We start from the raw sequence: 27,646 nt of genomic DNA, 5'->3' as shown, positions 1-27,646 counted from the left end.
ACAAAGGAGAATGAAGAACCCCAAAGACATAAGGTAGTTATGAGCCCAAGAGACAGGACCACATAAACCACAGACTACATCAGTCTGAGGCCAGAAGAACTAGACGGTGCCTGCCTACAACCAGTGACGGCCCTGACAGGGAACACAACAGAGAACCCCTGAGGGAGCAAGAGAGCGGTGGGATGCAGATTCCAAATGCTCGTAAAAAGACCAGACTTAATGGTCTGACTGAGACTAGAAGGACCCCAGTGGCTGTGGTCCCTAGACCTTCTGTTAGCCTAAGACAGGAACCATTCCCAAAGCCAACTCTTCAGACAGGAATTGGACTGGACAATGGGATAGAAAACGATACTGGTAAAGAATGAGCTTCTTGCATCAAGCAGACACTTGAGACTATGTTGGCATGTCTTGTCTGGAGGGGAGATGAGATGGCAGAAGGGGTCAGAAGCTAGCTGATTGGACATGAAAATAGAGAGTGGAGGGAAGGAGTGTGCTGTCTCATTAGGCGGAGAGCAATTAGGAGTGTATAGAAAGGTGTATATAAATTTTTGTATGAGAGACTGGCTTGATTTGTAAACTTTCACTTAAAGCACAATAAAAATAAAAAAGATGGAAGGAATACACACAGTCATTATACCAAAAAGAATTAGATGACGTTCAACCATTTCAAGAGGTGGCATATGATCAGGAACTGATGGTACTGAAGGAAGAAGTCCACTCTGTGGATCATAACAAACTATGGATAACGCTGCGAAGAACGGGAGTTCCAGAACACTTAATTGTGCTCATGAGGAACCTGTACATAGACCGAGAGGCAGTTGTTCAGACAGAACAAGGGGATACTGAGTGGTTTAAAGTCAGGAAAGGTGTGCATCAGGGTTGTAGTCTTTCACCATACCTATTCAACCTGTACGACGAGTAAATAATCCAAGAAGCTAGAGTATATGAAAAAGAACAGGGCATCAGGATTGGAGGAAGACTCATTAACAACCTGTGTTATGCAGATGACACAACCTTCCTTGCTGAAAGTGAAGAGGATTTGAAGCACTTACTGATGAAGATCAAAGACCACAGCCTTCAGTATGGATTACAGTTTAACACAAAGAAAACAAAAAATCTCACAACTGGACCAATGAGGAACATCATGATAAATGGAGAAAAGATTGAAGTTGTCAAGGATTTCATTTTACTTGGATCCACAATCAACAGCCATGGAAGCAGCAGTCAAGAAGCCAAAAGGTGCATTGCATTGGGCAAATCTGCTGCAAAGGACCTCTTTAAAGTGTGGAAGAGCAAGGATGTCACCTTGAAGACTAAGGTGCGCCTGACCCAAGCCATGGTATTTTCAATCGCATCATATGCATGTGAAAGCTGGACAATGAATAAGGAAGACAAAAGAAGAATTGACGCCTTCGAATTGTGGAGTTGGAGAATATTGAATATACCATGGACTGCCAGAAGAACAAACAAACTGTCTTGGAAGAAGTACAACAAGAATGCTCCTTAGAAGCAAGGATGGCGAGACTGTGTCTTAATTACTTTGGACATGTTGTCAGGAGGGATCAGTCCCTTGAGAAAGACATCATGTTTGGTAAAGTACAGGGTCAGCGGAAAAGAGGAAGACCCTCAATGAGATGGCTTGACACAGTGGCTGCAACACTGGGCTCAAACATAATGATTGTGAGGATGGTGCAGGACCGGGCAGTGTTTTGTTCCATGGTACGTGGGGTCGCTATGAGTTGGAACTGACTTGATAGAACCTAACAACAACGACAACCCCATTCCCACAGGTAGTCTCCAGTCCCCTCTCAGGAGGATGGAGGGGGGTGGGGGTGGTAGAGGGGACAGCCCTTCTTCAGATAGTCTTTGCTTAGGGTCCCATGCTATGAGGACTTCTGCCACCTCCCCTGGACTCTGACCTTACTGGAGTTCAAAGAGAGAAGTTTCTGGTGTCCTGTCCTCAGCAGGGAGGCACTTCTCCTGTGCTGGTGACTCCCCTGACCCTACCTGGCTCCCGCAGCTTCCAAGCCCAGCTCATCTTCCATCTCCTCGCCTGGACCACACCCTCTCCCAGCACTGCCCTGCTCCATCCTTCAGCACCCAGCACCTCCCTCAGTTCTACCCTCAGGCCCTTCTTTTACCCTTTTTCCGCTCCTCCAGACCCTAGGGCCTCCTCCTCCAGGAAGCCCTCCCTGACCATCTGCAGTCCTCCTCTCAGGCCCATCTGTGTCCAGCAACACAACCCTCTCCTTTCTGAATCTCCACCTGGCTGCCTGTGCCCTGGGTGCGTCTGTCCCTCCGGGGCCACTGTCAGCCCCATGCCTGATCCAGCTCCATCCCAGGGCCCAGGGCTTGATTATCCACAAGGGCTGGTCTCCTTGAGACCTCCTGCTCAATGTCCAGCCAGCACCTCCTGCTCACCCTGTTCCACCTCCCTGCTACACCCAATCTGCCCCCAGTGTAGACCCTGTCACAAAGAAAGCCAAAGACAGAGGGATGGGGTGAAAGGCTGAGGGGAATTTCCAGAGGGACCCCAGGATTGGCTGGCTTCTCAACACCCAGGGGTCCAGGAAGGGACACAGCAGACAGCTCCCTACCCCGCCAGTGATGGCAAAGGGCACTCAGGGGCAGAAGCACAGAGGGCTAGAGGGTCACAGAGGGACACTGCCAGCCCTGCCTCTCCCACTGCGCCCCTACCAGCTCAGGATGGTGGCCTCACCTGAACGCAGGGTTTGGGAGCCCTTGGCCTGTGTGTTCCCCCTCTCCCTCCAGGACCCTGGTCCCCTGAGGCTCTGAAAGGGCAGGCCCCTGTCAGCTTCAGCACTGGGAGGACACTGGGGCATGGTGGGGAGGAGCCTCCTGCCCGTGGTCCCACCCGACACCTGGGAAGACACTTCCTGGGAACTTCTAGTCCCACCTGGGGCTGGAGTCTGAGGGCAGGTTCCCTGGAGCAAAGTCACAGTCCTCCTCTGAGAGCTCGGGGCAGGACTCAGGTGGAGCTGCTGCTCTTGCTGGCCTGGTTGTGGCTGGATGGCAGTGGCAATACCAGGGAGGTGTGGGGGGCGTGGGGGGTGCAGACCGTGCCAGGTGACCCTGTCAATGAGGGTAACACCAAAATGACAATAAATTTTTTGTGCAGTGTTTCAGCAGTAATTTTATTGTTTTTCATAAAAATATCCTTGTAGTTAGTTTTAAGGAATCCTGGTGGTGCGGTCGTTAAAACACTTGGCCGCTGCTTCAAACCCACCAGCCGCTCCGTGGCAGAAAGATGTGGCGGTCTGCTTCCATAGAGATTACAGCCTTGGAACCTCTACCGCGAAGTTCAGCTCTGTTCTACAGGGTTGTTATGAGTCAGGATTGAATCAACAGCAGTGGGTTTGGTTTTAGTTAGTTAGAGCAACAAAAAACATTTTTTGTAGGCCCAGTTTACATGTATCAATATACCTACAAGGCTAAACCAACTTGAGAGCACCTAACAACAACAACACAAGGCTAAAACCGTATGCTAACTCACCATGGAGCCCTGGTGGTACAGCGGTTAAGTCTGCTAACCAAAAGGTTGGCAGTTTGAATCCACCAGCCTCTCGGTGGAAACCTTATAGGGCAGCTCTACTCTGTCCTACAGGGTCACTGTGAGTTGGAATTGGTTCAGCAGCAACAGGCTTTTAATGTACTTTTTTTCTCTTTTGGTCAGAGCTGTCATCATTAACCAATTACAATGACGCTTCGAATCACGTGGTTTTGTCCGATGCGGGTGTTGTTAGAGTCGATGATTTTGTCAAATTTTCTGGTGTTTTAGTTACAGTATTGTGGTGAGCAGTATTTGTGAACCTATATCAATAACTTTTTTGAGAATGAAGTAGTAGTTAGAGGAAAAAAAAGGCATCCACTCAGTTACTAATGTTGGAATTCAACGTAGAACCATTTTACAAAACAATTTTGTTGTTAGTATTCATATATAGTCTAATATTACATTTAAGCAATTTATAACTATATCACATTCTATGATTAAAATTGGTAATATACTTACATCTATAAAAAGTACTGACTGTATAGCTCTTTGATAAGTGAAGAGAGACAAGGAAAGTTGAAAACACCAAGTGGGGGAAATGCAATGTGTCTTGATGCATGTTTAGAAATATAACTTAAATCTGAAGTTTTTTTTTTTTTAATTTTAATCTTTAAAAACTTTTCTTAAAAAAATCAGTCTTGCAAGTATATATCTAATTTAAATGAAATTTTCAGGGTTTAAATTTGAATTATGGTTTAAAAGATATGGTTTAACTGAAGAGGAGTTAAAGCTTTGCATTCTAAAACGGAGCACTTTCTACGGGGCGGTATCCGAGGGTGCTTGTAATAGAGGTGCCAAGGCTGAGAGCGGCAAAGATTGATCTGCAAGAGGCCAAAGGCTGGGCTACGTTAGACGTTTTCACATTCCTAGTTAAATGCGACCCGTAGGATCTCTCCCACCCCCTTCACTAAGCCTCAAATTACTTCTCAATATCTCTGCGTCTGTGGCTTTGTGTGAGAGCAGCTTTTCCGAGCTGAAACTCATAAAGAACTGTTTGGGATCTACCATGGGACACTCAAGCTCTTGCAATCTTGTGATATTATCAGTTGAAAGTGAGCTGACAAAAGGCACGTATTTCCATGAAGTGATTCACAAGGCGCAGCTTTGAAGGCCAGGAAAGGAAAGTTCTGATTTAGTGTGGATTTTCCCTTCCTGCGGAAATGCGTGTTGTTCCTGTTTTTGTTTTTTTTTTAATTTTATGCTATTATTTCATTTATATTTCCATATACATCAGTCTACAACTTCTACATTATCTGGGCCATTATTGATTACAAACCTCAGCCATGAATGTATCTCATGCAACAGTAAATTTTAACATTAAAATGAACATAATTTTCATGTAGTTCGTAAACATTTTTACTTCATATTCTATCGTTTTCTTAGCACATTTTCACTTTAACCACATGAAAGTATACAAATGTGAGTACACTGAGGCTGTGTGTATGATACTGTAATTCAAAGGCGTAATCTTAATTTTGCTACTATGTTACCACATTCAGTAACATACAGGAGTTACGCTTTACAATGAGTACCAAACACTTTACTGAAGATTCTGTGTGGTCTGCTAACAGCATGAGTTAGTTGCCACACGGGGTGACACCAACGCTAGTGTCGCCATTGCCTGGGGGCACTGTCCTGGGGCGGTAAGGTTGGGGGTGCAGTGGGCTGTAAGGCGCCCTGCTCTGGCCCTTCCCCTCCTCTCAGGGGGCCTTGGGGGTTGGAGGTGGGCTTGGAGGGGTGGTGCCGGAGGCCCCGGGACCTGCCTTGTGAGCACTGCGTGGTCACCTTCCTCTCAACGCCTTCATCCGCAGCGATTGTGGGGGGGCCGCGCTCTCCCTCTACGGGGCGTGGGCTCTGCAGCAGGTACCCTGCCTCCTGGGCTGTCTCAGCAAAGGCAGGCCCCCTCACACTGGCCCCGCTGGTTGTGAGTATCGGGGCAGGAGAAAGGGGAGCTGGGGCAGTGGCTCGGCCAGCGGGGACTTCCCCTTTCCTGGACAGGGACCAGCGAAGTGGGCCTGGAGTGTGCCAGTCCCCTGCCCCACAGCCGTCTTGGGGATCCCTGGGGTGTCCTGGTGCCGGTCCTATCCGGTGTCCTCAGCTGGTTCAAGTGCTGGTACGGGACCCCAGCCTCTGGCACGTGATTCAAAAGGTGGGCCTGGTGCCCACGCCCCTCCTTCGCAGCTCTGCGAGGAACTCAGCACCTCCCCTTCTCCTCTTCACAGCCCCCACCCTTGGCTCCTCCCCTCCCCTTCTCACAGGCCCCATCCTCAGCTCCTCCCACCCCTTCTCCACACAGGCCTGCCCTTGGCTCCTCCCCTCCCCTTCTCGAGGCCCCGCCCCGGCTCCTCCCCTATCCCCACAGGCCCCGCCCTTGGCTCCTCCCCTCTCCATCTTTCCCTCTATGTTCCGCCCTTGGCTCCTCCCCAGACCCTTCTCCATCCTCACAGCCCTGGGACCTGAAACCCCAAAGACCCCTTAGCGGTTTTCAGTCTCTCCCGGAAGACCCCACCTTTTCCAGAAGCCCCCCAGAAGAAAACACACAACTTGTGTGTCCTTTTATTTCAACGTATGGAGCAGAAACACGTCCCCGCATGGGTGGAAGACAAGAACACGGGTGGAACGTTGGGAAGTGACTGTCAGGTCGCTCCGAGGGCATCGCCGCCACGCAGATTGACGCTCCACCTGTGTATATACATGTCGACGGTCACACACGTGCACGCACACACACACCCACGCACACGCAGGGACGAGGCCAGGCGCGAGGCCCACAACGCTACGATGACGTTTATTACAAAAGTGTGAAACAGGAAGACTGTACCCCGCCTGAGCCGAGCTGCAAGGTGAGCACCGTGACTCCCGGGTGGCGCCCCCCTCACCTTGGCACACGCCCACTCACACCAGCGGAGTGGTCTCAGGCTGGGGGCGTGGGGAGGGCTCCGCTGGTGCACGCTGGGCCCACCCCGACTCACGGGGCAGAATCAAGTCAACAAGGCCTCCCAGCAGGTCCAGCTGGGGCCGCGAGCCGCTGGAGGCCTCCAGGTCAGCCCCTCCTCCATGGGCCACCTTTCACGAGGGAGGGGTGTGGGTGCCCCTGTGAACACTGGGGACTCCAGGCTCAGTTCGGGCTTGCTCTGGGCTGCTCCTCCAAGCACTCACCACAGCGGGGGATGACCATCCACCCTGACTAGGCTCCCCTTCCAGGCGTCCATCATCCTGCTTGGTGAGGGGGGCTGGACCGAAAACGGCAGGCAGACCCAGGGTGTGAGTGGGACAATCAGACCTGATCTGGCTTGAGTATTAAGGCTGGGTGGCGGAGGCTTCTGGAGAGGCGGCCCTCCCCAGGGGGAGCCCAGCACCCGGGCCCCAGTGTTCGTGGGGACTCCATCCCTCTGGCTGTCCTGCCCACAGGCTTGCGCTCAGGGCCTTGGCTTCCACAGGGCTGGCTAAAGTGCTGGTGCCTGGGAGAGGGCTGGGGTGCCGGGTCTGCAGGTGTTGCTGCCCCTGGGGGCTCTTATTTGAGGGCGGAGTTGATGAGCAGCTGACAGGCCAGGAACACACAGAGCAGCACCCAGGAGCGGGGGTTCTGCAGGAGGCCAGGGGGTGGCAGGGGTGCGGCCCGTACAGTGTAGCTCAACATGGCTGAGAGGTGCCTGCAACACAGGCCAGAGGTATGCCAGGGCCCCACCCTTTTCTCCTGCTCCCACAGGCAGCAAGGGGCCTCTGGGTGCCTGACCACATGCTGGGCAGGGAGGAGAGGTGTACAGGCAGGGAGACGTGCCCTCTGGGCACCTGCAAGGGGAAGTGGGGACTGCAGGGGGGTGTGCTGGGCCTCCCAGGCACACGTTCCAGGCACACGTTTGGGGAGAGGAAGGCTCAGGGGCCAAGAGTGGGGCCTCTGCTCCTCTGTGCCCCCTGCTGTGGAATCTGACCTCATTTGAGTCCATATGGGATGTTTCTGGTGCCCTCTCCTCAGCAGGGAAGCACCTCTCCTGTGCTGGTGACCCCTGTAGGCCTCCTGCTGGGGTCTCCTGGCCTCTCTACCCCAAACCCTGCCTGGGGTCGGGGGAGGGTCCTGGCACGCCGTGCCTCCTGCCTGGCCCACCACCACTTCTCTGGGTGACTCTGACCCCGAGCCCTGGCAGCCTGCTCACCTGCGCAGTTCCTGCTGGGCCTCGTGGACCGACAGCACTGCCTCGTGCAGCGTCTGTAGCCGCCGTGCCTCCTTCCTGCACCGTGGGCACGGGCTCCCGCAGCCTGAGCCAGATTGGGGGGGGGTGGAATAGGGTGGGTGAGCTGACGTCCAGGGTCCCACCTGGCCTAGCCCTGCCTCCTTCATGGGAATCCTCCAAGACAAGGAGACTGGGGAGGAAGGGGTGTTTTGAGAGAGACTCCAGGCTCTGCTGACCTCTAAACAGCTGGGAGCCCGGGAATGGGCAGGGTGTTTGGCGCCCCCACCCAAGTGAGGGCAGAGGGCACTCAGGGTCAGAAGCATACAGGGCCAGAGGGTCACAGACAGATGGACACTGCCAGCCCTGCCTCTCCCTCTGAGTGAAGGGTTTGGGAGCCCCTGGCCTAGGTGTTCCCCTTCCCTCCAGACTGGTTGCCTGAAGCTTGGAGAGGGCAGCCCCTGTCAGCCCTGGGAGGCCATCAGGGCATGGGGGGGAGGGGCTTCCTGCCTGTGGTTCTGTCCCACACCTGGGAAGGTGCTTCCTGGGGCCTTCCCTTCTTCCCAGGGGCTGGAGGTTGTCTGCAGGGGGCTGTCCTCCCCTTTCTATCTCCCCTCCCGGCTAGGTCAGCCCCGCAGTCCCAGACAGGCTCACCTGGAGTGAAGTCCCTGTCCTCGTCTGAGAGCTCAGGGCAGGACTCAGGCGTGGAGCCACTGCTCTCGGTGGTCTGGCTGTGGCCGGATGGCTGGTCGCTGGCCTTGCGGAGCCTACGGTCAGGGCCAGGGCCCTGGAGAGAGGGAATCCTTGGCAACTAGAAGCCCACCTGCATGGCCCCAAAGCCCACGTGTCCCTCCCACCGTGGAAGGTCATGCTGAGAGGCCCGAGAGCACCTAGGGGGCACACAGCAGCCACCTCGGGGGGCCTGGCAGCTGGCATGCTAATTCAGAACAGTTCTAGATGGGTCAACATGCAGAGAAGGGCACAGTCGGGTTTTGGACTTGGACTGACTCAGTGTGAGTCCCAGCCCTGGGGGACTGGGAGGTCATTGCCCCACTGGGCCTCAGTTTCCCCACTGGTGACCTCCAGGGGGTGGGTGAGGGCTAGCACGTGGAGACTGATGCCCTCAACTATGCCCTGGGTCATGGCGTCCCATAAACGCAGAGCGGCTGGTGGGGACCTGGCTCTACAGGGCCTGAGGGCTGATCAGGGTCTCTTGGTACCCTGTGAGCTAAAGGATTCCATAGAATCTTCCAGAAGGCTAGAGCCCCCCCAACACTGATAAGGGGACCCAAGGCCCAGCCAGCCTCTAAAAGCCCTGGGTAGAGAAATGACCAGGGTGTGGCTGTGCCCTGGGCAGGACTCAGAGCAGTAACTAGAGTTAATTATGGTTTTCCCCACACACCTTCTCTGCCCACCCACCATGGCACCTGCTCCTGGGTGAGGCTGGTCCAGGAGGTACAGCTCAGCGGCAGGCTGATGCGCCTGGTGGTGGCTACTGCTGGCACGGCAGTGGCTTCCAGCCCCACCAATAGGGGACTAGCCTGGCTTCTCTCAAAAGTCACATCTTGGGGTTTGTCCAAGTTGCTGCCCTTCTTATACCACCCTCCGCCCCCCGCCGAGCCTCCCTGCCTCTCCTCCCGCCCTTTCCAGGCCCAGAGAGCTGTGCACATCCTGGCTCCTGCTCCTCCTGGGCAGGCCTCAGTTTCCTCATCTGCAGGGTGGGAAAGTGTGCTACTAATGCTGCAGAGAGCACTTTGGGGAGCAACAGAGCAGGGAGGGGAGGTGGGTGATAGCCTCCAGGCCTGATCAGGGGTCCTGCGCTGGGAGAGGAAGGGCGGGGTGATGAGGACCTGCTGGGAGGTGGGGTGAGCATGTGCAGAGGAGACTGAGGGCTGAGGGCCAGGCGGTGCTCAGTCCAGGGCCAACCTTGTGCCTGGGGCCTGCGCTGCACAGGAAGGGGGTCTGGCGGGCCACAGTTGCCCTCTGCAGGGTATGTAGGATCCCGTCTTGCTCGAACTGTACGATGTCCTTCACAGGGTCCCAGGGGCTGAGGCTGCAAGGCCAGAGGGTGGCGGTGAGCAGAGGTGGAAGCCCTCAGGGCGAGGGGCTCCTGTCCCAGCCCTCAGCCTCCCAGCAGTGGTCAGAGTCCCTGGGTGGGGCTGGGCACCCCCTGGAAAGGCGTTATGGCCACACCCCGTGTGCTGGGCTGAGGAAGGAACCCCAAGGGAGCCCCTGCCACTCTCTCTCCCCATTCCTCGCCCTTCAGGGCCAGGGGCTGAAGTGGTGAGGTTGGGGTGAGGTAGGGGTCCGCTAGGTGCAGCCACATGGCAGGGGCCCCCAGGTCCCCCCCTGCACTCACTCCTCATGTTGGTAGTGCCACTCCTGGGTGGCGGGGTCCAGGCGGAACAGCCGCGGCGTCCAGGGCGTGAGGGTCTGCTGGCGCTCAAGGGCCCTCCGCCGCTGCGCCTCCTCCAGGGTGAACTTCTCCTGTGTGGCCCTGTGCTGGTCACCTTCGCAGATGGCCCTGGTGACATGCTGCCAGAGCCTATAGGGAGGCACTGGCTGAGTGGGGTGGCACCTTCTGGAGGCTTTGAATCAGCAAGGGAAGGGTCCGAAGGATGGCTCAAAGAACCTCTGCTTGGTTGCCTCTCGTGGCAGGGAGCTCACTACCTCATGGGGCTGTTTGTTCACCACAAGATGGCTCTTTCCTATGCTGAGCCCTCGTCTCCTGCCCACAGCATCCGCCCCATGGAGCAATGGTCACCTGTCCCTGACAAGCCTGCAGAGCCTGTGGCTCGGACGGCCCTCATGCCTGCTCTTCCCCAGCACCTTGCCACTCACTCTCTCTAGCTGCCCTCTACCCCCAAGGGATACATCACTCTACACAAGGGTCAGGCTGCAGTCACCCTCCCTGTTAGGGGTGTCCCAGGCAGACGCTCCCAGGGTCTGTGAGAACCTGGATAGCAGCGCCCCCCGTCCCCGTCCCCGCCCCCGCCCGCGGCCTCACCGCTCAGACTCCAGCTCCCTCTGCTCCTCCACCAGCACCGTGTGCCGCTTTAGCCTCTGCGCGCGCACCTCCGCAGACGGGTTCCAGAAGAGCTCGGTACCCCCGCTCCCCTCCTCCTTGATGAAGACTTCTCGGTCCTGCCCGGAGACCCGGCAGGTCAGGGGTGCTGGGCCGGTCAGGGATGCCCCTCCTCCAGCGCGCGCACCAGGCCTTACCCAGTGCCCATTCCCCTCCAACCCCTTCCCCCGCTGGTCCGGGGCCCCTACCCAGTGCCCCGAGAGCCCCGCCAGGCCCTGCTCCTCCCCCGCCCGAACCCTCCGTGACCCCCCATCCCCCTTCTGGGTTCCTTACCCAGAGCCCTGGGAGCCCCGCCCATCCCCCATCCCCCCCTTCCTCCCGGCCCCCCAACCCCCCGCAGTCTGGGAGCCTTACCCAGTGCCCAGAGAGCCCCACCTGCTGTGGGGGGAACCTACCTGGTGCCCAGAGAGCCCCGCCCCACCTACCTCCCTGGTGGTCTTATCCAGTGCCCAGAGAGCCCCACCTGCTGTGGGGGGAACTTACCCAGTGCCCCGAGAGCCTGGCCAGCACCTCCTCTCCTGCTGTGATCCTCCCCGAGATTTGGTTGATGCTTGTGCTGCCCCCGAAGAAAGGCTGAAGGGACACCAGGTGCCTGGTTAGGGGCTGCGGTCATTCCTGGGGGCCCCTGTGCCCTCTCCAGAGCTGGGGAGGAGGGGAGGCCCCACCCTGGATGCACCCTTGAGGTCACAGAAGACAGGCCAGCTCACAGGAGCCCAGCTGGGAAGGGATGGAAAGCTGGACGTGGTCATGGTCACCCGAAACCACCTGCCCTGGCAGCTCCCTCCCCTCCCTCGGCCCTGTCTGTCCTACCTGGAGGCCAGGGGATGCACCCCTTGTGTGCACATGCTGGGGGCCACCCTGGGGTGCAGGGTGTGTCCAAGGCCTCCTCCTCCCCCTCCCAGGCCCTCTGGTGGCCGCAGCCAGCCTGCCTTGAGCTTGAACTCCAGCTCGGCCTGGAGGTTGTTCTTCTCACACTTCATGGTCACTTTGCCACCCAGTTCCATGGTCATGGTGCCATAGAAGATTCCTGAAACACAGGCGGGTCAGGAGTCAGGGGTCACCCTCACCCAGCAGCGATGACTGTGTGAGATCCCAGTTGGGTGGGGTGGGGTGGGGAGGGACCAGCACCTCCGTCCTCCCAGGGCCTTTGCTCAGGCTGCTCTGCCAGGAAATGACCCATCTCTGGGACAGGATCACCTCCACCAGGACTCGCCTGCCCCTGTGAGGCACCCATCACGTCTGTCACTCTGTGTGACTCTGAGGCTCTGGTGTCAATGCAGCTCTGAAGGGCGGTGTCCACCCTGCTCCCTACTGTGCCCCCAGGGCAGTGCCCAGCACCCAGTGTCCAGAACAGTGCCCCATGCCTGGCATCTAGTATGCACCTTCATGCCCAGAATAGCACCTGGCATCCAGTAGACTCCTGCATCCTTAGGATAGTGCCCAGTGCTTGGCATCTAGCAGGCACCCACGTGCCCAGGACAGCACCCGAAGTCCAGGAAACATCCACGTCTCCAGGATGGTGCCCAGCTCCCAGGGCCCAGTAGACACTCACAGGCCAAGGATGGTGCCCGGCATATTTTTTGAATTGTTGTTGTTAGGTGCTGTCGAGTCTATTCTGACTCATAGCGACCCTACAGAACAGAGGAGAACTGCCCCATAGGGTTTCCAAGGAGCGGCTGGTGGATTTGAACTGCCAACCTTTTGGTTAACAGCTGAGCTCTTAAGCACTGCACCACCAGGGGTCCATTTTTTGAATTAGAACATGCTTTTTGAATTAATGAAGGGAAAAATAAATGCTCCTTGCTGGTCACATGGAGGACTTCATCTAATTCAAGAAACAAAACCCATTCCCGCTCTAAATCACCTAGAAGAGTGGGATAAAACAGGTCCCATTCAAAAATGAAAAAAAAAAAGACAAGGCTCTTTGTAACAGCAAAAGACTAGCAGCCCCCGCCTCACTCCCCAGGGGACTGGCCAGCTGTGTTTGGTTTAGGCCCCAGCACAGGCTGGAAAACTAGCTAGGAGGGACCGAGAAGGGTCTCCTGTGCTGCCCGTGGGGGGCAGGGTGTCCTACAAACTGAGAGAAGCACCTGTACAGCGGGGAGTACCTGGGCCACCATCAGATGCCCGTATCCAGGAGGGTGGGGCCGGGCCTCGAGGCTGCCCGGACCATCCCTTTGTCTGTGGTTTTGACTCTGAAGCCAGGTAAATGTCTTACATAATTATCAAACAGAACTAAATTTTTAAAAAGCAATCCCCAACTCAACAATAACAAAAAAAAACCCAATTTAAAAATTGGCAAAGGTGGTTACCACTACTGACAGTTCTGATCAAGGCCATGATAGAAGGATCCTGACAGAATGGGAGAAAAATGTGGAGCAGAACCTCAAATTCTTAAAAAATCCAGACTTACTGGACCGGTAGAGACTGGAGGACTCCCGGAGACTATTGCCCTGAGATACTCTTTAAACCTTGAACCGGAACTAGCTTCTGAGGTCATCTTTTAGCTAAATAACAAATTGGCTCATAAAATAAATACCACCTGTGAGTAATGAACTCCAAATGGTCAACAATTGCTCTAAAGCAAAGACAAGAATGTAAGGGGGGCAGGGAAACTAGGTTCATGGAAACAGAACAACCGGAACAGAAATAATGAGAGTGTTCTGGCGTTGTGAGGAACGCAACCAGCCTCACCGAACAGGCTGTGTAGAAATTGCTGAGTGGGAACCTAAACCGCTGGGTAAACCTTCACTGAAAACACAATAAAGTATTATTAAAAAAAGAAAACACAAGAACAAAAACCCAGCGGAGCACAGTTCTACTCTTCGGCATATACGGTCAACAGGAGTCAGAATCAACTTGATGGCAACTGATTTTTATATAAATGGAATCACAGAGTGGAAAAAAAAAAAGGGCAAAGGACATCATCAGTAAGTGTTGCTGCTGTTAGCTGCGGTCAAGTTGGTCCCCGACTCGGGGCAACTCCACGCACGACGGAACGAAATGCTGCCTGGTCCTGCGCCAGCCCCGTGATCAGCTTCAGATCTGACTATTGTGACCCAGAGGGTTTTCATGGACTGATTTTCAGAAGTAGATTGCCAGGCCTTTCTTCCTAGTCTGTCTTAGTCTGGAAGCCCCACTGAAATCAGGTCAGCATCATAGCAGCCCACGAGCCGCCACTGACAGACGGGTGGTGGCTGCTTTGGGCGGGAACTGAACCCTGGTCTCCCACGTGAAAGGCAAGAATTCTACCGCTGAACCACCACTGTCCTCTCATCAGCCATGAGAAAAATGCAAATCGAAACTACAGTGAGATACCACTCCACCCCACTAGGAAGGCTATTATCAAAAAACCAGAAAACAAAACGTGTGAGGATGTGAGGAAACTGGATCCCTTGCCCATTTCTGGTGGGAATGTAAATGGTGAAGCCACTGTGAAAACAGTTTGGTGGTTCCTCAAAAAAGCTGAACACAGAACTACTAAGCCCTGTTGCCGTCGAGTCGATCCACCGGATAGCGACCCTGTAGGACAGAGAGGAACTGCCTCCTAGGGTTCCCAAGGCTGTAATCTTTACTGAAGCAGACTGCCGCATCTTTCTCCCACGGAGCGGCTGGTGGCTTGGAACCGTTGACCTTTCAGTTAGCAGTTGAGTGCTTAGCCATTGTGCTACCATACTATATGACCCCCCAAATTCCACAGCTAGGTATATACCCAGAAGAATCAAAAGCAGGAACACAAACACATACGTGTACGTGAATGTTCACTGCAGCATTATTGCCGATAGCCAGGAGCTGGAAAGAACCCAAGTGTCCATCAACATGTGGATAACCACACCGTGGCTTATATGTACAACAGAACATAACTGGGTCATAAAGAGAGATGAAGTTCTGATACGTGTGAGCCAGTGGGTGGCGTAACTTTGGAGAGGAGTTATTCTGGATGAAAATTAGGATAAAAACAATGCCAACACCAAACCACCCACTGTTTTCAGCCATCATGGCGTTGGTGACAAGGCTGGTATGTTGTTCCGAGACCAAGGGTGCCGTGTGGGAGAAGACAAATAATCGCGGAGTGACACTGAAAACTGGGCTGACTGTTGTGGGGGAAGGAAGACTCAGAGGTAAGACCAAAAAAATTAAACAAAAATCCTGCCATCTTGAATCTGGACCAGAAGTGTCAGTGTGGACACATGATCTGTCTTAAAACAAGAAAGATTTCCATGCTCGCTGCACTGGAAAGCCCAGGAAACAATGACCACACTGCTCGGAAGGAGCACATCTGGCCGCCATACTGTGGTCTCCAGATCCCACCTCCAACTAGAAAGAGCCTGAGGCTTCCTGGAGGAAGGGCCGACTCCAGGTCTGGAGCAGGGACTGTCCGGGGGCTCCTCTGGTCACACCAGGAGCAAGAAGGTGAGCAGAGTTACTAAAATCTAGCCACCATCAAGTCAACTCCAACTCATGCTGTCCCCATGTTGTCAGAGTACAACTGTGCTCCATCGCATTTCCAATGGCTGATTTTTCAGAAATAGATCACCAGGCCTTTCTTATGAGCGCCTCTAGGTGGACCTGAACCTCCAGTCTTTCAGTTAGCAGCTGAGTGTGTTCACTGTTTGCATCACCCAGGAACTCCAGCAAAGCTACTAGGGCTGTGTCAAAATGACTCAGGGGCCGACTTGAGAGATCTCCCACTGGTCAAAGATGGGCCCATTCGAGCACCCATGAAGAAAACTGGAATGTCCTGAAGCCATCAGACATGTTCAAACCAAATAATGCTCAAGAAACAACAGCCTCAGCAGCTCCCACCTTTGGAAGACACAGGGAAAGAGTCTGAAAAGACAAAAAAATCAGGCATTTATCCTCAGTGCACTGATCCTCCTGCGTAACCACACAGTAGATGAGGCATTCCTGCTGACTGAATGAAGAAAGGATGACAGAGCGTCATCATCCAGGCATGGAGAATCAACGTCCACTCACACCACAAAGACAGAGACAATGGACATGATGGATCCCGTGATGGAAAGACATGAAACGATGAGTAATCTTGTCGAAAAAGCTCTGCCTAATAGGATCAAGCCTCTAGCATAGCAGGTCAATGTCCAGATTACAGGGAATACAAGAACAGACGAATACACTCAATTACACCACGGGAAAGCAGCCAGTAAAATCTAGACTGCGGGAAACTCAAGGAAATATCCTCATTTCCTCAAGAAATACGTTGCAAATAAAAACAAAAAAAGAAAAGAAAGAGATGGGAGGAAGGCAAGGCAGTCTTAAGAGACGGAGTACCCAATCACGAAGTATGGACCTTACTTGGAGTCCTAATCAAACAAAGGAATTGTACCATATCTGTGTGTGTATAAATATAAGTATATGTAACAGTTGGGGAACTTTGAACACTGATTCTATATCTGATGATATTAAGATCTCATTGAGGTATGACGACAATCTTGTGGTTATGTTTATGAAGGGAATCCTTATCTTCGAGTGATACACAATGAAATATACAGATGACATGGTATGACGTCTAGACAGTATGACGTCTAGACGGTATGGCGTCTAGACGGTGATGGCGTCTAGACGGTATGGCGTCTAGACGGTGATGGCGTCTAGACGGTATGATGTCTAGGATTAACTTCCATATCATTAGGGTGGGGAATGTGTAGGGCACGGAAGAAATAAAATTGGCAGCTTGCTGTCTTTTGGGTAGATGGGCGTTCCCTGTACGATTCTGTATCTTTGCCTTTTGAAGTTTTCCATAATAAAAAGTTTGTAAAAAGTCCAGACTTGATGGTCTGAATGAGACTGGAGGGACCTGAGAAGACATGGCCCCCGGACTCTCTGTCAGCCCAGAACTAAAACCGTCCCTGAAGCTAACATTTCAGACAAAGAGTAGACTGGATGATAAGACACAAAATGATACTGGTAAAGAATGAGCTTCTTCGCTGAAGTAGATACATGAGACTAAATGGGCAGCTCCTACCCGGACGTGAGAGAAGAAGGCAGAGGGGGACAGGGGCTGGTTGAATGGACACGGGGAATACGGGTTAGAGAGGAGGAGCGTGCTGTCACATTGTAGGGAGAGCAACTAGGGTCACATAACAATGTGTGTGTAAGTTTTTGTATGAGAAACCAACTTGAATTGTAAACTTCCACTTAAAGCACACACACACACACACACAAATATATATATATACACACACACAGCGGTCTTTCAAGTGCATAGATGAACACACAAAAAAATAACGGATATCCCCGGGAAGAAAAAGCAAGAGAAGGAAAAAGAAGAGGAAAGTGGGAAGAAGAAGAGGAAGAGGAAGAAGGAGAGAAGAAAGAGGAGGGGGAGGAAGGGAGAGCTGCAGATCAGAAAGGGTGTCAGCTGATCTGAGACCTCCATCTCCGAGGCTCCCGTCGTAAGAGAAGACAAAGCCTTGGGCCAGGGTCACACAGAGAGTTAGTTCTGAGATGTTTCCATGAAGCCGACACTGTCATGTGGCCATACCCTTGGCAAAAGGGAGAGCTGCAGAAAGCCCTTCTGTCCTAAGGAAAAGTCAAGGGAACATGTGTATTGGATTGGGATTAAAAATAACAACACAACTCTGAGAATTTGCAAGCATAGGCTCCCTGTCAGGTGAGTTTGGGATTCAAATGGACACTTCCTGTGTGGTCCAGAAGCAACCTGCTACATGTTAGAGCCAGGAAAACCCCCAACAAACTCAGAATCCCAAGGTCTTAGCAGAGACATTCATTCGTCTACTGAACAAATGTTTACAGAGCATCTACCAAGGCACTGCTGTGTGCAGTGGGATGTAGCAGCAAACGAATTAGAATGTTAAAATTACTGGATAGAGAATATGAAGCCATTACGTCGATAACATGTAAAGCTACACAAGAGGGAGTTGTAAACATGATCAAGGAACAAGGTGCATGTATGAAAGGATAGGCAGATTTGAAATAGAATCAAGTAGAACTTCTAGGGAACAAACAAACAAACAAATATAAAAAAAAACAAACAAACAAAAAACACCAAATTGAAATCTCAGTTAAACACTGGGTAAGTCAGAGTTTAAGACAGATCTAAACAATTGCCTAGAATGCACAGAGATAAATGAGTGAGATGGTTTAATTTATGTCTAATTGGAGTTTTAGAAGAAAGACGTGGAGAAATCAGGGGTGCGGCAATAATAAGAAAATCATTGCTAAAACATTTCCAGGACAGTGGGAATATAAAATGGTACAGCTGCTATGGAAACAGTTTGGCGGTTATTCAAAACAACCCAGCGTTACCAAGTGACCCAGGAATTAATTCCACCTTTTAGGTATATACCCAAAAGACTTGAAAGCAGGGACACAAACCAATACTTGTACACCAGTGTCCATAGCAGCATTTTATTCACAATAGCCAAAAGGTGGAAACAACTCGTGTCCATCAACAGACGAATGGATAAACACAACATGGTCCATGCAGGCAATGCAGTACTATTCAGCCATGAAATGGAATGAAGTCCTGATTCACGCTACATCATGGGTGAACCTTGAAAATACTATGCTAAGTGAAGTAAGTCCGACACAAAAATACAAATATTGTATGATCCCACTTAAGTGAAATATCTAGAATAGGCAAATAAATACACAGAGACAGAAAGTAGATGAGTGGTTACCAAGGGCTGGGGGACAGTGGAGTGGAAGTCATTGCTTAATGAGTACAGAGGTGCTGTTTGTGGTAATGAAGTTTTAGAGATAGTGGTGACGGTTGTACACTGTGACTATAATTAATGCCACTGAATTGTACCCTTAAAAATGGTTAAAATGGCAAAGTTTATGTTATGATTTTACTACAATAAGAATAGAAAAAAAAGTATTTGACCCATAGAGAATGATCCCACCATCCCCACCACCCCTAATTTTTCTTTTTCAGGCTTGACCAAACCATGAAACTCCACGTTCAAAAAGTTAAAAAAAAAAAAAATCCAAACCATGACACACTATGGTGATGTTGTAGAACACCAAAGACAAAGAGAAGATGGTACAAATAGCTACAGAGAAAAACAGATTACATGACAGGGAGACAGCTGATTTATCACCAGTCATTATCGTCAGTCACATCGGAAGCCAGGAGGCAGTAATAAAAATATTTTCATAGAGGTGAGAAAACAACAACGTACCTGGAATTATATACCCAGCTAAAATATCATTAGAGAGTGAGTGAGTGAAATAAATCTCTTCAAACAAATCCAAACCAGAAGAGTTCACCCCCATGGTGCTCTCACTGATGGAATGGGCTTGGGCTCTGCCCTCCAGGGTGGGGGCAGCCCAGCGCCACCTCTCACCTTTGCAGTGGGCATAGGGCATGGTGATGGTGTAATCTTCAGCTCGGTTCAGGAAGGTGAGCGTGGCTTTGCCGTCCAGCAGAGCCGACAGTGAGTTCCCTGCAGAGGAAAGGGGCAGTGGGGCCTGTGAGTGGAGACAGACTCTTGGAACCCAGGGGCCACACCTCAAAGTCACAGGCTCTGAGCAATCTTCCAGAAAGTCCAAAGAGTTCCCAGCACCCCCAGCTGTGTCTGTGGGTGAGTGTCTTAAGCAATCTGAGCTTCTGGGTCTGTAAAACCCCTGTCCAGTTCTGACGGGCCATTTGTCCTGATGAGTTATTTAACTTACCACATGTTAACGTTTTATTTCAGCGACTAAACCAGGAATTCTGAGTGGACGTTGGTGCCCTTAGGGGGCCTTTCAAACTAACCTGGTCCCCTGCTCTAATTTTTAAACATCCCTGTAAAAGCTCAGCTGCTAACTGAAAGGTCAGTGGTTCAAACCCACCAGTGGCTCCACAGGAGTGGCAGTCTGCTTTAGTGAAGATTACAGCCTTGGAAATCCTATGGGGCCGTTCTACTCTGTCCTATAGTGTCGCTATGAGTCGGAATCAATGCGATGGCAATTACGGGTAGAGGGTAACAGCCACCGCAATGGATTCCAGCACACCAACAATTAGGAAGATGGTGCAGGACCAGGCAATGTTTTATTCTGTTGTACATAAGGTTGCCATGAGTCAGTGCCAACTCGACGGCAGCTAACAGCAACAACAAAGTAGAGGGTGTGGACCCCCGCTCTGGGCTGAGAATCGCAGCCTTTATCAGTGATGGTGGAAAGGGTATGCTGACCCAAGTGTTGGCTCCAGAGAGCAGACTCCACAATGTCCCCTCCCCTGCAGACTCCCTCACATCCTGAAGATGGCTGGGAACGCAGAGGTAGGTACTCAGCACACACCTGCCCACAAATGAATAAGCATGGAAGCAAACGCTTTCTGAGCACCCCTGCTAGATCTAGAGCAGGCCATCCGACGGAGCCTTCTGTGATGACAGAAATGTTCTATGCTCTGCTGTCCCATACGGAGGTGTTACGGATTGAATTGTGTCCCCCAAGATCTATGTTGGAATCCTAACACCTATACCTGTGGATGTGATCCCATTTAGGGAAAGATTTTTTTTGTTATGTTAAGGGACCACAGCGGTACAGGGCAAGCCCTAAACCCGATCACCTCTGAGTGCTATAAGGAGCAGAACAGACACAGCGACAGGCACATAGCAGGGAAGACAGACGCCACGTGAGGATGGTCTACAAAGACCCAGGGAACACCTGGGACACCATAAAGACAGGAATTGACTCACAGTGACAGGCACATAGTGGGGAAGAGGGACACCGCATGAGAATGGTCTATAACGATCCAGGGAACACCTGGGGTACCATAAAGACAGGAATCGACTCGGCCGGGACCCTGATTTGGACTTGTAGTCTCCAGGACTATGAGAAAACACATTTCTGTTCTGTAAAGTCCCCCACCTGCGGTGCTTCTGTTACAGCAGTGCTGGGAGACAGGCGGTCACTGGTCACGTGTGGCTATTAAGCACTTGCGATGTGGCCAGTGTGAATGAAGAACACGATTTAAAATTTTATCAGCTTTTAATTAATTTAAATAGTCCCATGTGCTGGTGGCTGCCATATCAGACAGTGTGGCCCTAGCTTGTACCTCTTCATGCAGGTTCTCTCTTTTAGCCCTCAGGTATCCGTGCAAACGGTGCCCACTTTACAGCTGAGTTATGTGAGGCTGGGGAGGAGCCAGGCTTGGACTGCTCGGCCTGACTCCAGGCTCTGGGACCTTCCACCACCTGCGTGGTCCCTGACTCTGAGGGCCGTGCAGATGGCCACCATCTGAGATGGCCCTTTCCCCTCTGTGCCCCCCCCCCCAGCCCCCTCACCGTAGAACTTGGACTTGGCGGTGATGCTGCCACTGATGCAGAAGCCGTCCTTCCGGTTGCTGACGTGGAAGGCGGACACGGGTGGGTGGTGGGAAACCTGGGTGGACAGTGGGGTGACCCGTCGAGGTGAAGACTCGGCTTCCCAGGGAGAAGACCACCCTGCCCATGCATCCTGCCCAGGCCTAGAGCTTGCTCACTGTGTCCAGGTCTGAGTCTGGGGCCTGGAGCAGGCTGGAATTCCTGCTCCAGAGTCCCCTTGGAAATCAAGATAAGCTGCCGCCGTCCCTATGGAGGAGCCCCTGCGTGGCGCCCATGGTGCACGCCCTCGGCTGCTAACCAAAAGGCTGGTGGTTCGAGTCTACCCAGAGATGCCTCAGAAGAAAGCCTGGCGATCTATTTCCAAAAGACCAGCCACTGAAAGCCCTGTGGAGCGCAGTTCTACTCTGACACACATGGGGTCGCTAGGAGTCGGAGTCGACTCAACGGCCACTCGTTCCGTCCCGTTCTCTTTACGGAAAACCCTTCTGCTGTCACGGCCATGGTGGTGCGTCTGCAGCCGACTCAGTCAGCACCTTCTGGGAAAGCCCCATGGGCAGGGGCCAGGGATAGGGCCACGAGAAAGGTGCATCGGGGCGAGACCTCCCCGCCCTCTGAGGCCCCGCGCCCGCCAAGGTGGTGGTGGTGGTGGGGTGGGGGGGCTCTTGCCTGCTCTGCGATGTAGAAGGTGTGGCTGTCCGTCTGTGGGTGGAACCAGCGGCAGCGGAAGACTTCCCCGAGGATGGGGTTGTAGGGCTTCTTGATCCCCTGCAGACGATGGACAAAGAGCCTTATGGGGGAAACCTGGCGGGCACGGGCCCTCTGAGGCAGACCATGTGGGCAGGGTGGGGCACCTAGGAACAGCATCGCCTTTTGCTTTGGGGAGACTATGGTTCTATTCTGGTCCTGCCCGTTGCTCTGCTCAGAGTGGGCGGGGACACTGACCACCCCTCCGTTTCCCGGACTTTGGGTGGAGCCCGCACAACCCACTCAAAGCCCAGAGGCTTCTGATGACTCTTGAAATAAAATCCCAGATTGTCTGGCCTGGCTGCCTCTCTGACGGCCCCTTCCCCTCCCCCTCAGCTTCAGACGTGCCCCCAGCTCTCTGCTCTCCAAATGACCCAATTTGTTCTCCCGGACTCTGCTCTCCGTGCCCCCATCCCAGTGTGGCTGCTGCTTCCGGTCGTTCAGCTGGGACCCCTGAATCTGGGTCTAAAGAGGCCTGGTCACCCCTCGCGTCACCCCTGGGACCCCATTTCTCACTGTGTGTGTGCACTGTCTGCCTTGTACCACAGGCCGTGGATTCCGGGAATGCAGGGGGCAGGTCTGCGTGTCCCCAGCGCTGACCTGAGAGGCCATGCCTGTAGCCCCGTGTTCTCCATTCAGTTCCTCTGCTGCCCCCCAAGCCCCCTCTGAGGCTGAGCCTACAGCCCGCACTTCGTCCTGCCCACAGATGCCTCCTGGAGCCTCCTTCCATGAGAAGTCCCTGGGAGCTCCCTCTGCCCTGTCTACACTACCTATATGGCTGAGCACCCGTGCCCACCTGACTGCCCTAGGCTAGGGTCTCCACCTCCGCGCCATAAGTCTGCCCAGCTACAGGCGGCGTGGCCCAACACTGAAGGCACCAGGCAGTCAGGAGACCTGGTCTACCCCAAACTGCCGCCTGACTTTGAGGCGTCCCTTCCCTTCCCTGAGCCTCAGTTTCCCCACCTGCACAATGAAGAGGTGGAGCCAGAATCACGGTTTCCCAACTAGTGTCCCACGGAACCCCAGGGCTCTGTGGGGGTTGGCGGCGGGGAGGGCAGAGCTGCGGTTTCACTACACCCGGAGCAGCTCTGGCCTCACAGATTCCAGGGCAGGGGTCCTAAGAAGGGGTTCCTTCACCAAACAAAAAGCCATGCCAGTGCGAATCCTACAGCTGCCTCCAACCTAAGTGCTTTGGTCTTGCCCGTTGAAGCCGCTTCCCTGGTACCTCTGTGAGGCTCTTTGCGGGGAGAGTCGAGGCCGCCCTTGCAGCCTGGCCTGAGCCTGCTCTGTGGGAAGTCAGGGGCTGCCCCCATCTCTGAGAACCTGGCCACCAGCGGATGGCCTTGGAGGCCGCAGGGGTGGCCCAGTGGCAGGCGGTGGGTGCCAGGGAAGGCGCCGAGTGGCAGCCCGTGGTTCCTTACCTTGGGCTTCTTGTAAAAGCCCGACAGGTACCAGCGCAGCACGTGTTTCATGCGGCTGTAGGCATTCTCCTCCAGCGTGGCCCTGTGGCGGCAGGGAGCCCCTGAGTCAGACCGGGTCCCCGAGTGGCCCACCCACCCTGCCCTCCGCCCACAATGCTGCACGCTGGCCTCCTGGCCATGACACTAGGGCCGATCCTTCCTGCCCTGGCAGCCCTGAAGCAGGGACCTCCCTGACCACAACACGGGGGCCCACACCATCCTGCCCCTCCACTGCCCCTGCCTCCACGAAGCCCCGGAGCTCCCGCCCTCCTCATCCCTGTGCTGGCTCCTGGGTGTGCTGTGCAGGGCAGCCTCGTCTGAGCAGGTGACGAGGACACAGCCCCACCCTCCCCTCCACCAGCTCCTCCGGGGCTGGTCTAGGGGACAGGACATCTCCCAGGGCCAAAGCCTGTGGGGACAATGGCCAAGCTCGGCCCAGGCCCTGGGGGTGGGTAGGGGGTCCTGGGAAAACTCAGTGGGGCAGGCAGGTGCTGGGCTCTGGGCTTCCTACTTGGGAGGCACCTTGGCAGGGCTGGGCTCCCGTGGGCACACCTGGCCGCCGGCTTACCTGGAGAGCAGGTCGGCGTGGTAGTAGTAGTCGGACAGCTTGTTGAGGAAGGAGCGGGGCTCCAGCACAAAGGTGGGCAGCACCACACGGGACAGGTCCATGCCCGGCCGCAGCTGCCGCAGCAGTACCCATATCAGGCTCTTGTTCTCCTCCGACACCGTCTCCACCTGAGCCGACTCGCCCAGCTGCAGCAGAGGGCCCCGTCAGGCCAGCAAGATGGGCGAGGGAGGAGGGGCGGCCGCATCCCGCTGCCCCATCGGGTTCCCCCTTGGCCCGTGTGACCCCTCCCCTGGAGGCACGGCCCACTCCGGCCAGGAGGGCGCCCACGCCCTGGCCTAGGCCTCGATCATAGACTCCTGCCCTCTCACCCACCAGACCTGGTGCCCTTCTCGGTCTGGGAAGACCCCTCCCCTCTCTGCGTCCCAGGAGCCGCCCCTGCCCTGGCTATTGAACCCTTTTTTGGGATGTTGAGTGACTTTGTCACTATTGCGGGAAGGGCCCTGCCCAGGGAGAGCTTGAACAATGATTCCTCAGGACACCGGCATCAGATAAGACCATCCTGTGGCCGTCCCGGGGCCAAACAAAAACAATAGCCTCCACGATCACACCCGGGCACCGGCAGGAACAAGGACACGGCCTCTGACCACAAGCATGACCCGACATCCGTCTCCCAGACACATCAGTGCTTGTTGCTCCTGGTCAGCTGTGGGCTAGCCTGTCTGTCTTCTTGCCTCTGAATGGTGTGATGACTGATGACGGTCCCTAATCCTGGAACCACCATGCTTCCTGACACCCTCCCCAAGGTCTGTAGGTCCTTCCTAACACCTCTCACTGTGACCCCCGCGTGCACTCTCCCTGGATGCCACAGTGAGCCTGCCAGACCGTTCCCAGAGGCACCAATGCCTGCTTCCTGCCCTGGGGTTTCTGCACCAATTGCTCCCTCCCTGGGTCACCTGACCCTTCTCTGCCGTTCAGGTCCTGCGGCCCCTTTACAGGCGTCTCCCTGATCTCATCAAGCAGCCCCTCCACGTCCCTGTGACCTCGTCCAGTGGGTCTCCCCTACTCTCCCAGTCCTCCTGGGTGTTTGTGCATCTGTGGCCTGTTTCCCGCAGGGGCACGGACCAGGTCGGCCTACCTGGGCCCAGGCAGTGCAGGTACGTGCAGGTGCTCAGCAGGTAAGCCGGCTCCCGGGAGCCGCCCTCCCGGTACTGGGCCAAGGGTCCCTCCCAAGCCCCATCCTCTCCCATCACAGTGGGTTCCAGTCTGTTTGCAGGGAAGCCGCACCCTGTCTGCTACCCCTGCGTCCACCTACTGGGCCAGGCAGGGTGAGGTGAGAGGGCCTGTTCATACATGGAGACCCAGCTCTGGCACCGCAGCGCAACGTGGGCGACCAGGCTCCTGATCCCAGGATGCTGCAGACCCCACTGTCACCCTGGCCCATCCTCCCAACTCTAACGGGGTGCTCCCAGCTCTCACCTCCCCCAGCTCCTCAAGGGCCTGCTCCACGTACGTGGTCCCCCTCCGCACTGGGCTGCCCCGGGGCTCCGACTGGTCACTGCCGCTCTCAGTGGTCTTCCGGCTGTGGTCCTGGGTCTCGTTGTCTGACTCCTCAGCGTTCTCCTTCTCTGACTTGTCAGAAAAAGCGTCGTTCTCCAGATGGTTCACCAGCGATGACCCATTCAGTCTGGAGAATGGACGGAAGACCAATGGAGGGGTCCATCCCTGGCTCCAGGCCAGGATGAGCACACCCACCCCATGCACACCTACCCGGGCCCGGGCCCCCCTCACTGCTAGGCACTTCACACCCGCTCCTGCATTGCTAGCCCATTTTATAGGTGGAGGAATGAGGCAGACAACAGTCAGGGCCTGCCCTGGACCCACAGCGGGTGGATGGAGCCAGTGCCCTGCCTCCCGGTGGGAGGTTTGGGAGACAACCCCCGAGCCTCCATGCGTTAGCTCCCCCTCCCCACATAAAAGGGGACTCCTCTGTGTGTGTATGTGTGTGTGTGTGTCTGTAGGGTTAGTGTCAGCCAGGGCCCCGCCCTGCCCGCCTGCTCACGGGAACAGGTCCTGGTCGCTGTGGACGTAGAGTGAGGAAGGTGACATGTCTGGCGAGGACTCGGGCTCCCCACTGCGGCCCTGCTTGCAGGTGCTGAGTCGCAGCAGGCTGGAGCAGCACACGGCCAGCTCCAGGGCATCCAGCCAGCAGCGGCCTGGGGGGCAGAGCTGGGGTAAGCCCCGCTGGTGACCCCAGCCCACTAGGGGAGCAACCATAGCAGGGAGTCTGCCCCCTTTCCGCTGTTTCTACCGCTCCCCACCAGGGAGCCCTCCTGCCCCCTCACCCCTCCCCCACCCCACCTAAAAGCCTAACCCCACCCAACCCCACCAAGGAGCCCACTGAACTCAGACACTGGGGAGCCCTTACTAAGGCCATGAACCTCGGTGTGTTTAGGGTGGTGGGGGAAGCAGTCCATTGGAGGGACCTCAAAGGATGCTCAGAACTTACAAAGGGCCAGAAAGGTCAGGGATCTAGCAAGACAGAGCCAGCAGTCCAACCCAGGCAGTGCCTCCTCCTGGGAGCCTACATATGGAGTGGGGAGGGAGCAGGGCTCGCCATCTTGGGAGCTGCCTGCTGCAGGTGCACCAGGGGCTGTCAGGGGTCCTGGAGGCCTGCTGGCCTGGAGCACAGGCTGGGGAGGGGCTGGGTACTTCAAAGGCAGCCTTGCACACTTAGGAAGAGCTTCTGGCTGCAGGCCCTAGCAGCAGCTCAGGTCCCAGCAGGGTGGCAGAGGCTCTGCCCTTGGCTTCTCTACCTGCTGCCTCCCTGGCAGAGGTGGCCAGGGTCAGACCAGCTGGCCCGCGTGTCCCCAGGGTGTTAATCGCTGTGTGAACGTGTCCCACCAGCTTCCACCAGGCGTCCTGGTGTGATTATAAACAGTGTCCCACCCCCACAAACACGTCTCAGTCTTGACTATAAACAATGTCACAGTACTGTTAGGTGTCATTCAAAGAAGGGCTTCTGGGGTTCCCTCTGTGGGGTGCACAGCCAGAGAACGCTGAAGAAGGCGCTTTACTCCCTGGGCTTTGGAACTTCGAAGCTCTTAGAGGGAGTGTTCTCTCCTTAACTTTTAAATCCGCACAGCCCTGCTCCTCAGGGAGGGTCCAGGCCCAGCGTTCAGAAGAGCAGACTGGGGAACTTGGGGTGAGGGGCCCCGGGCAGCCGGCCCCAGGTGGCTCTTGTTCTCTCTGGGGGCATCTGGATCCACCCTGGGTATTGCTGCAAGCTTGGCTTGGAGCCAAAGCAGCCCATCCGCCTGGGGGCAAGGTGGGAAGGCTGCTGGGCTGGGTGGGCCTGGGGCGCTGACACCCTTTTGTGGTTTCTGCAAGGAGGACTAGCCATCCTGAATGCTACACATCCTGTGAAGTCCATCCCAAGGCCCCTGTCTCCTCCTCCAGGAAGCCCACTCTGATACACATGGGGAGTGTGGATGCCTTCCTCCATGGCCACTGTCCCCGCCCACCCACCCAAATTAGGGATTCAGCTCACTCTTCAGCCCCATCTGCCTTGTTGGATGGCTCCCTCTCGCTCCACTCCCAGACTGTGGGCTCCGTGAGGGCATGGGCTGCTCTGTCCACCCCAGGCCCACGGGGGGCCTGGCACAGAGTAGGGGGCTGGGGAAATGACCTTGGAATGGAAGCGACTCCTGGCAGTCGCTGAAGGGAGTGTGATGTGGTGTTTGACCACCAGGAGGCGATGTGC

The 27,646-nt window shown here is 54.8% G+C and overlaps 1 protein-coding gene across 2 annotated transcripts in view; it reads right to left on the bottom strand.

Annotated features, from left to right (window-relative positions):
- Positions 1–6,034: 6,034 nt before the first annotated feature.
- The window catches only part of OSBPL5 (oxysterol binding protein like 5), a 96,953-nt gene continuing 75,341 nt past the window's right edge, over positions 6,035–27,646 (bottom strand). For both annotated transcript variants that reach the window (XM_049892801.1, XM_049892800.1), the window contains 15 exons: positions 25,946–26,099; positions 25,363–25,570; positions 23,887–24,071; positions 23,280–23,361; positions 21,781–21,879; positions 21,076–21,172; positions 19,153–19,251; positions 11,752–11,849; positions 11,306–11,395; positions 10,745–10,881; positions 10,097–10,282; positions 9,664–9,790; positions 8,392–8,524; positions 7,723–7,825; positions 6,035–7,221 (listed from right to left, as the gene is read on the bottom strand). In XM_049892801.1, coding sequence (XP_049748758.1) covers positions 7,083–7,221; positions 7,723–7,825; positions 8,392–8,524; positions 9,664–9,790; positions 10,097–10,282; positions 10,745–10,881; positions 11,306–11,395; positions 11,752–11,849; positions 19,153–19,251; positions 21,076–21,172; positions 21,781–21,879; positions 23,280–23,361; positions 23,887–24,071; positions 25,363–25,570; positions 25,946–26,099 — 1,937 coding nt within the window. In that variant the 3' untranslated portion in view covers positions 6,035–7,082. The remainder of the gene's footprint in view (positions 7,222–7,722; positions 7,826–8,391; positions 8,525–9,663; positions 9,791–10,096; positions 10,283–10,744; positions 10,882–11,305; positions 11,396–11,751; positions 11,850–19,152; positions 19,252–21,075; positions 21,173–21,780; positions 21,880–23,279; positions 23,362–23,886; positions 24,072–25,362; positions 25,571–25,945; positions 26,100–27,646) is intronic.

This window comes from Elephas maximus, chromosome 7, assembly GCF_024166365.1.
Source record: "Elephas maximus indicus isolate mEleMax1 chromosome 7, mEleMax1 primary haplotype, whole genome shotgun sequence".
Classification (NCBI taxonomy): domain Eukaryota; kingdom Metazoa; phylum Chordata; class Mammalia; order Proboscidea; family Elephantidae; genus Elephas; species Elephas maximus.
This window is presented reverse-complemented; position numbering and strand designations above follow the sequence as displayed.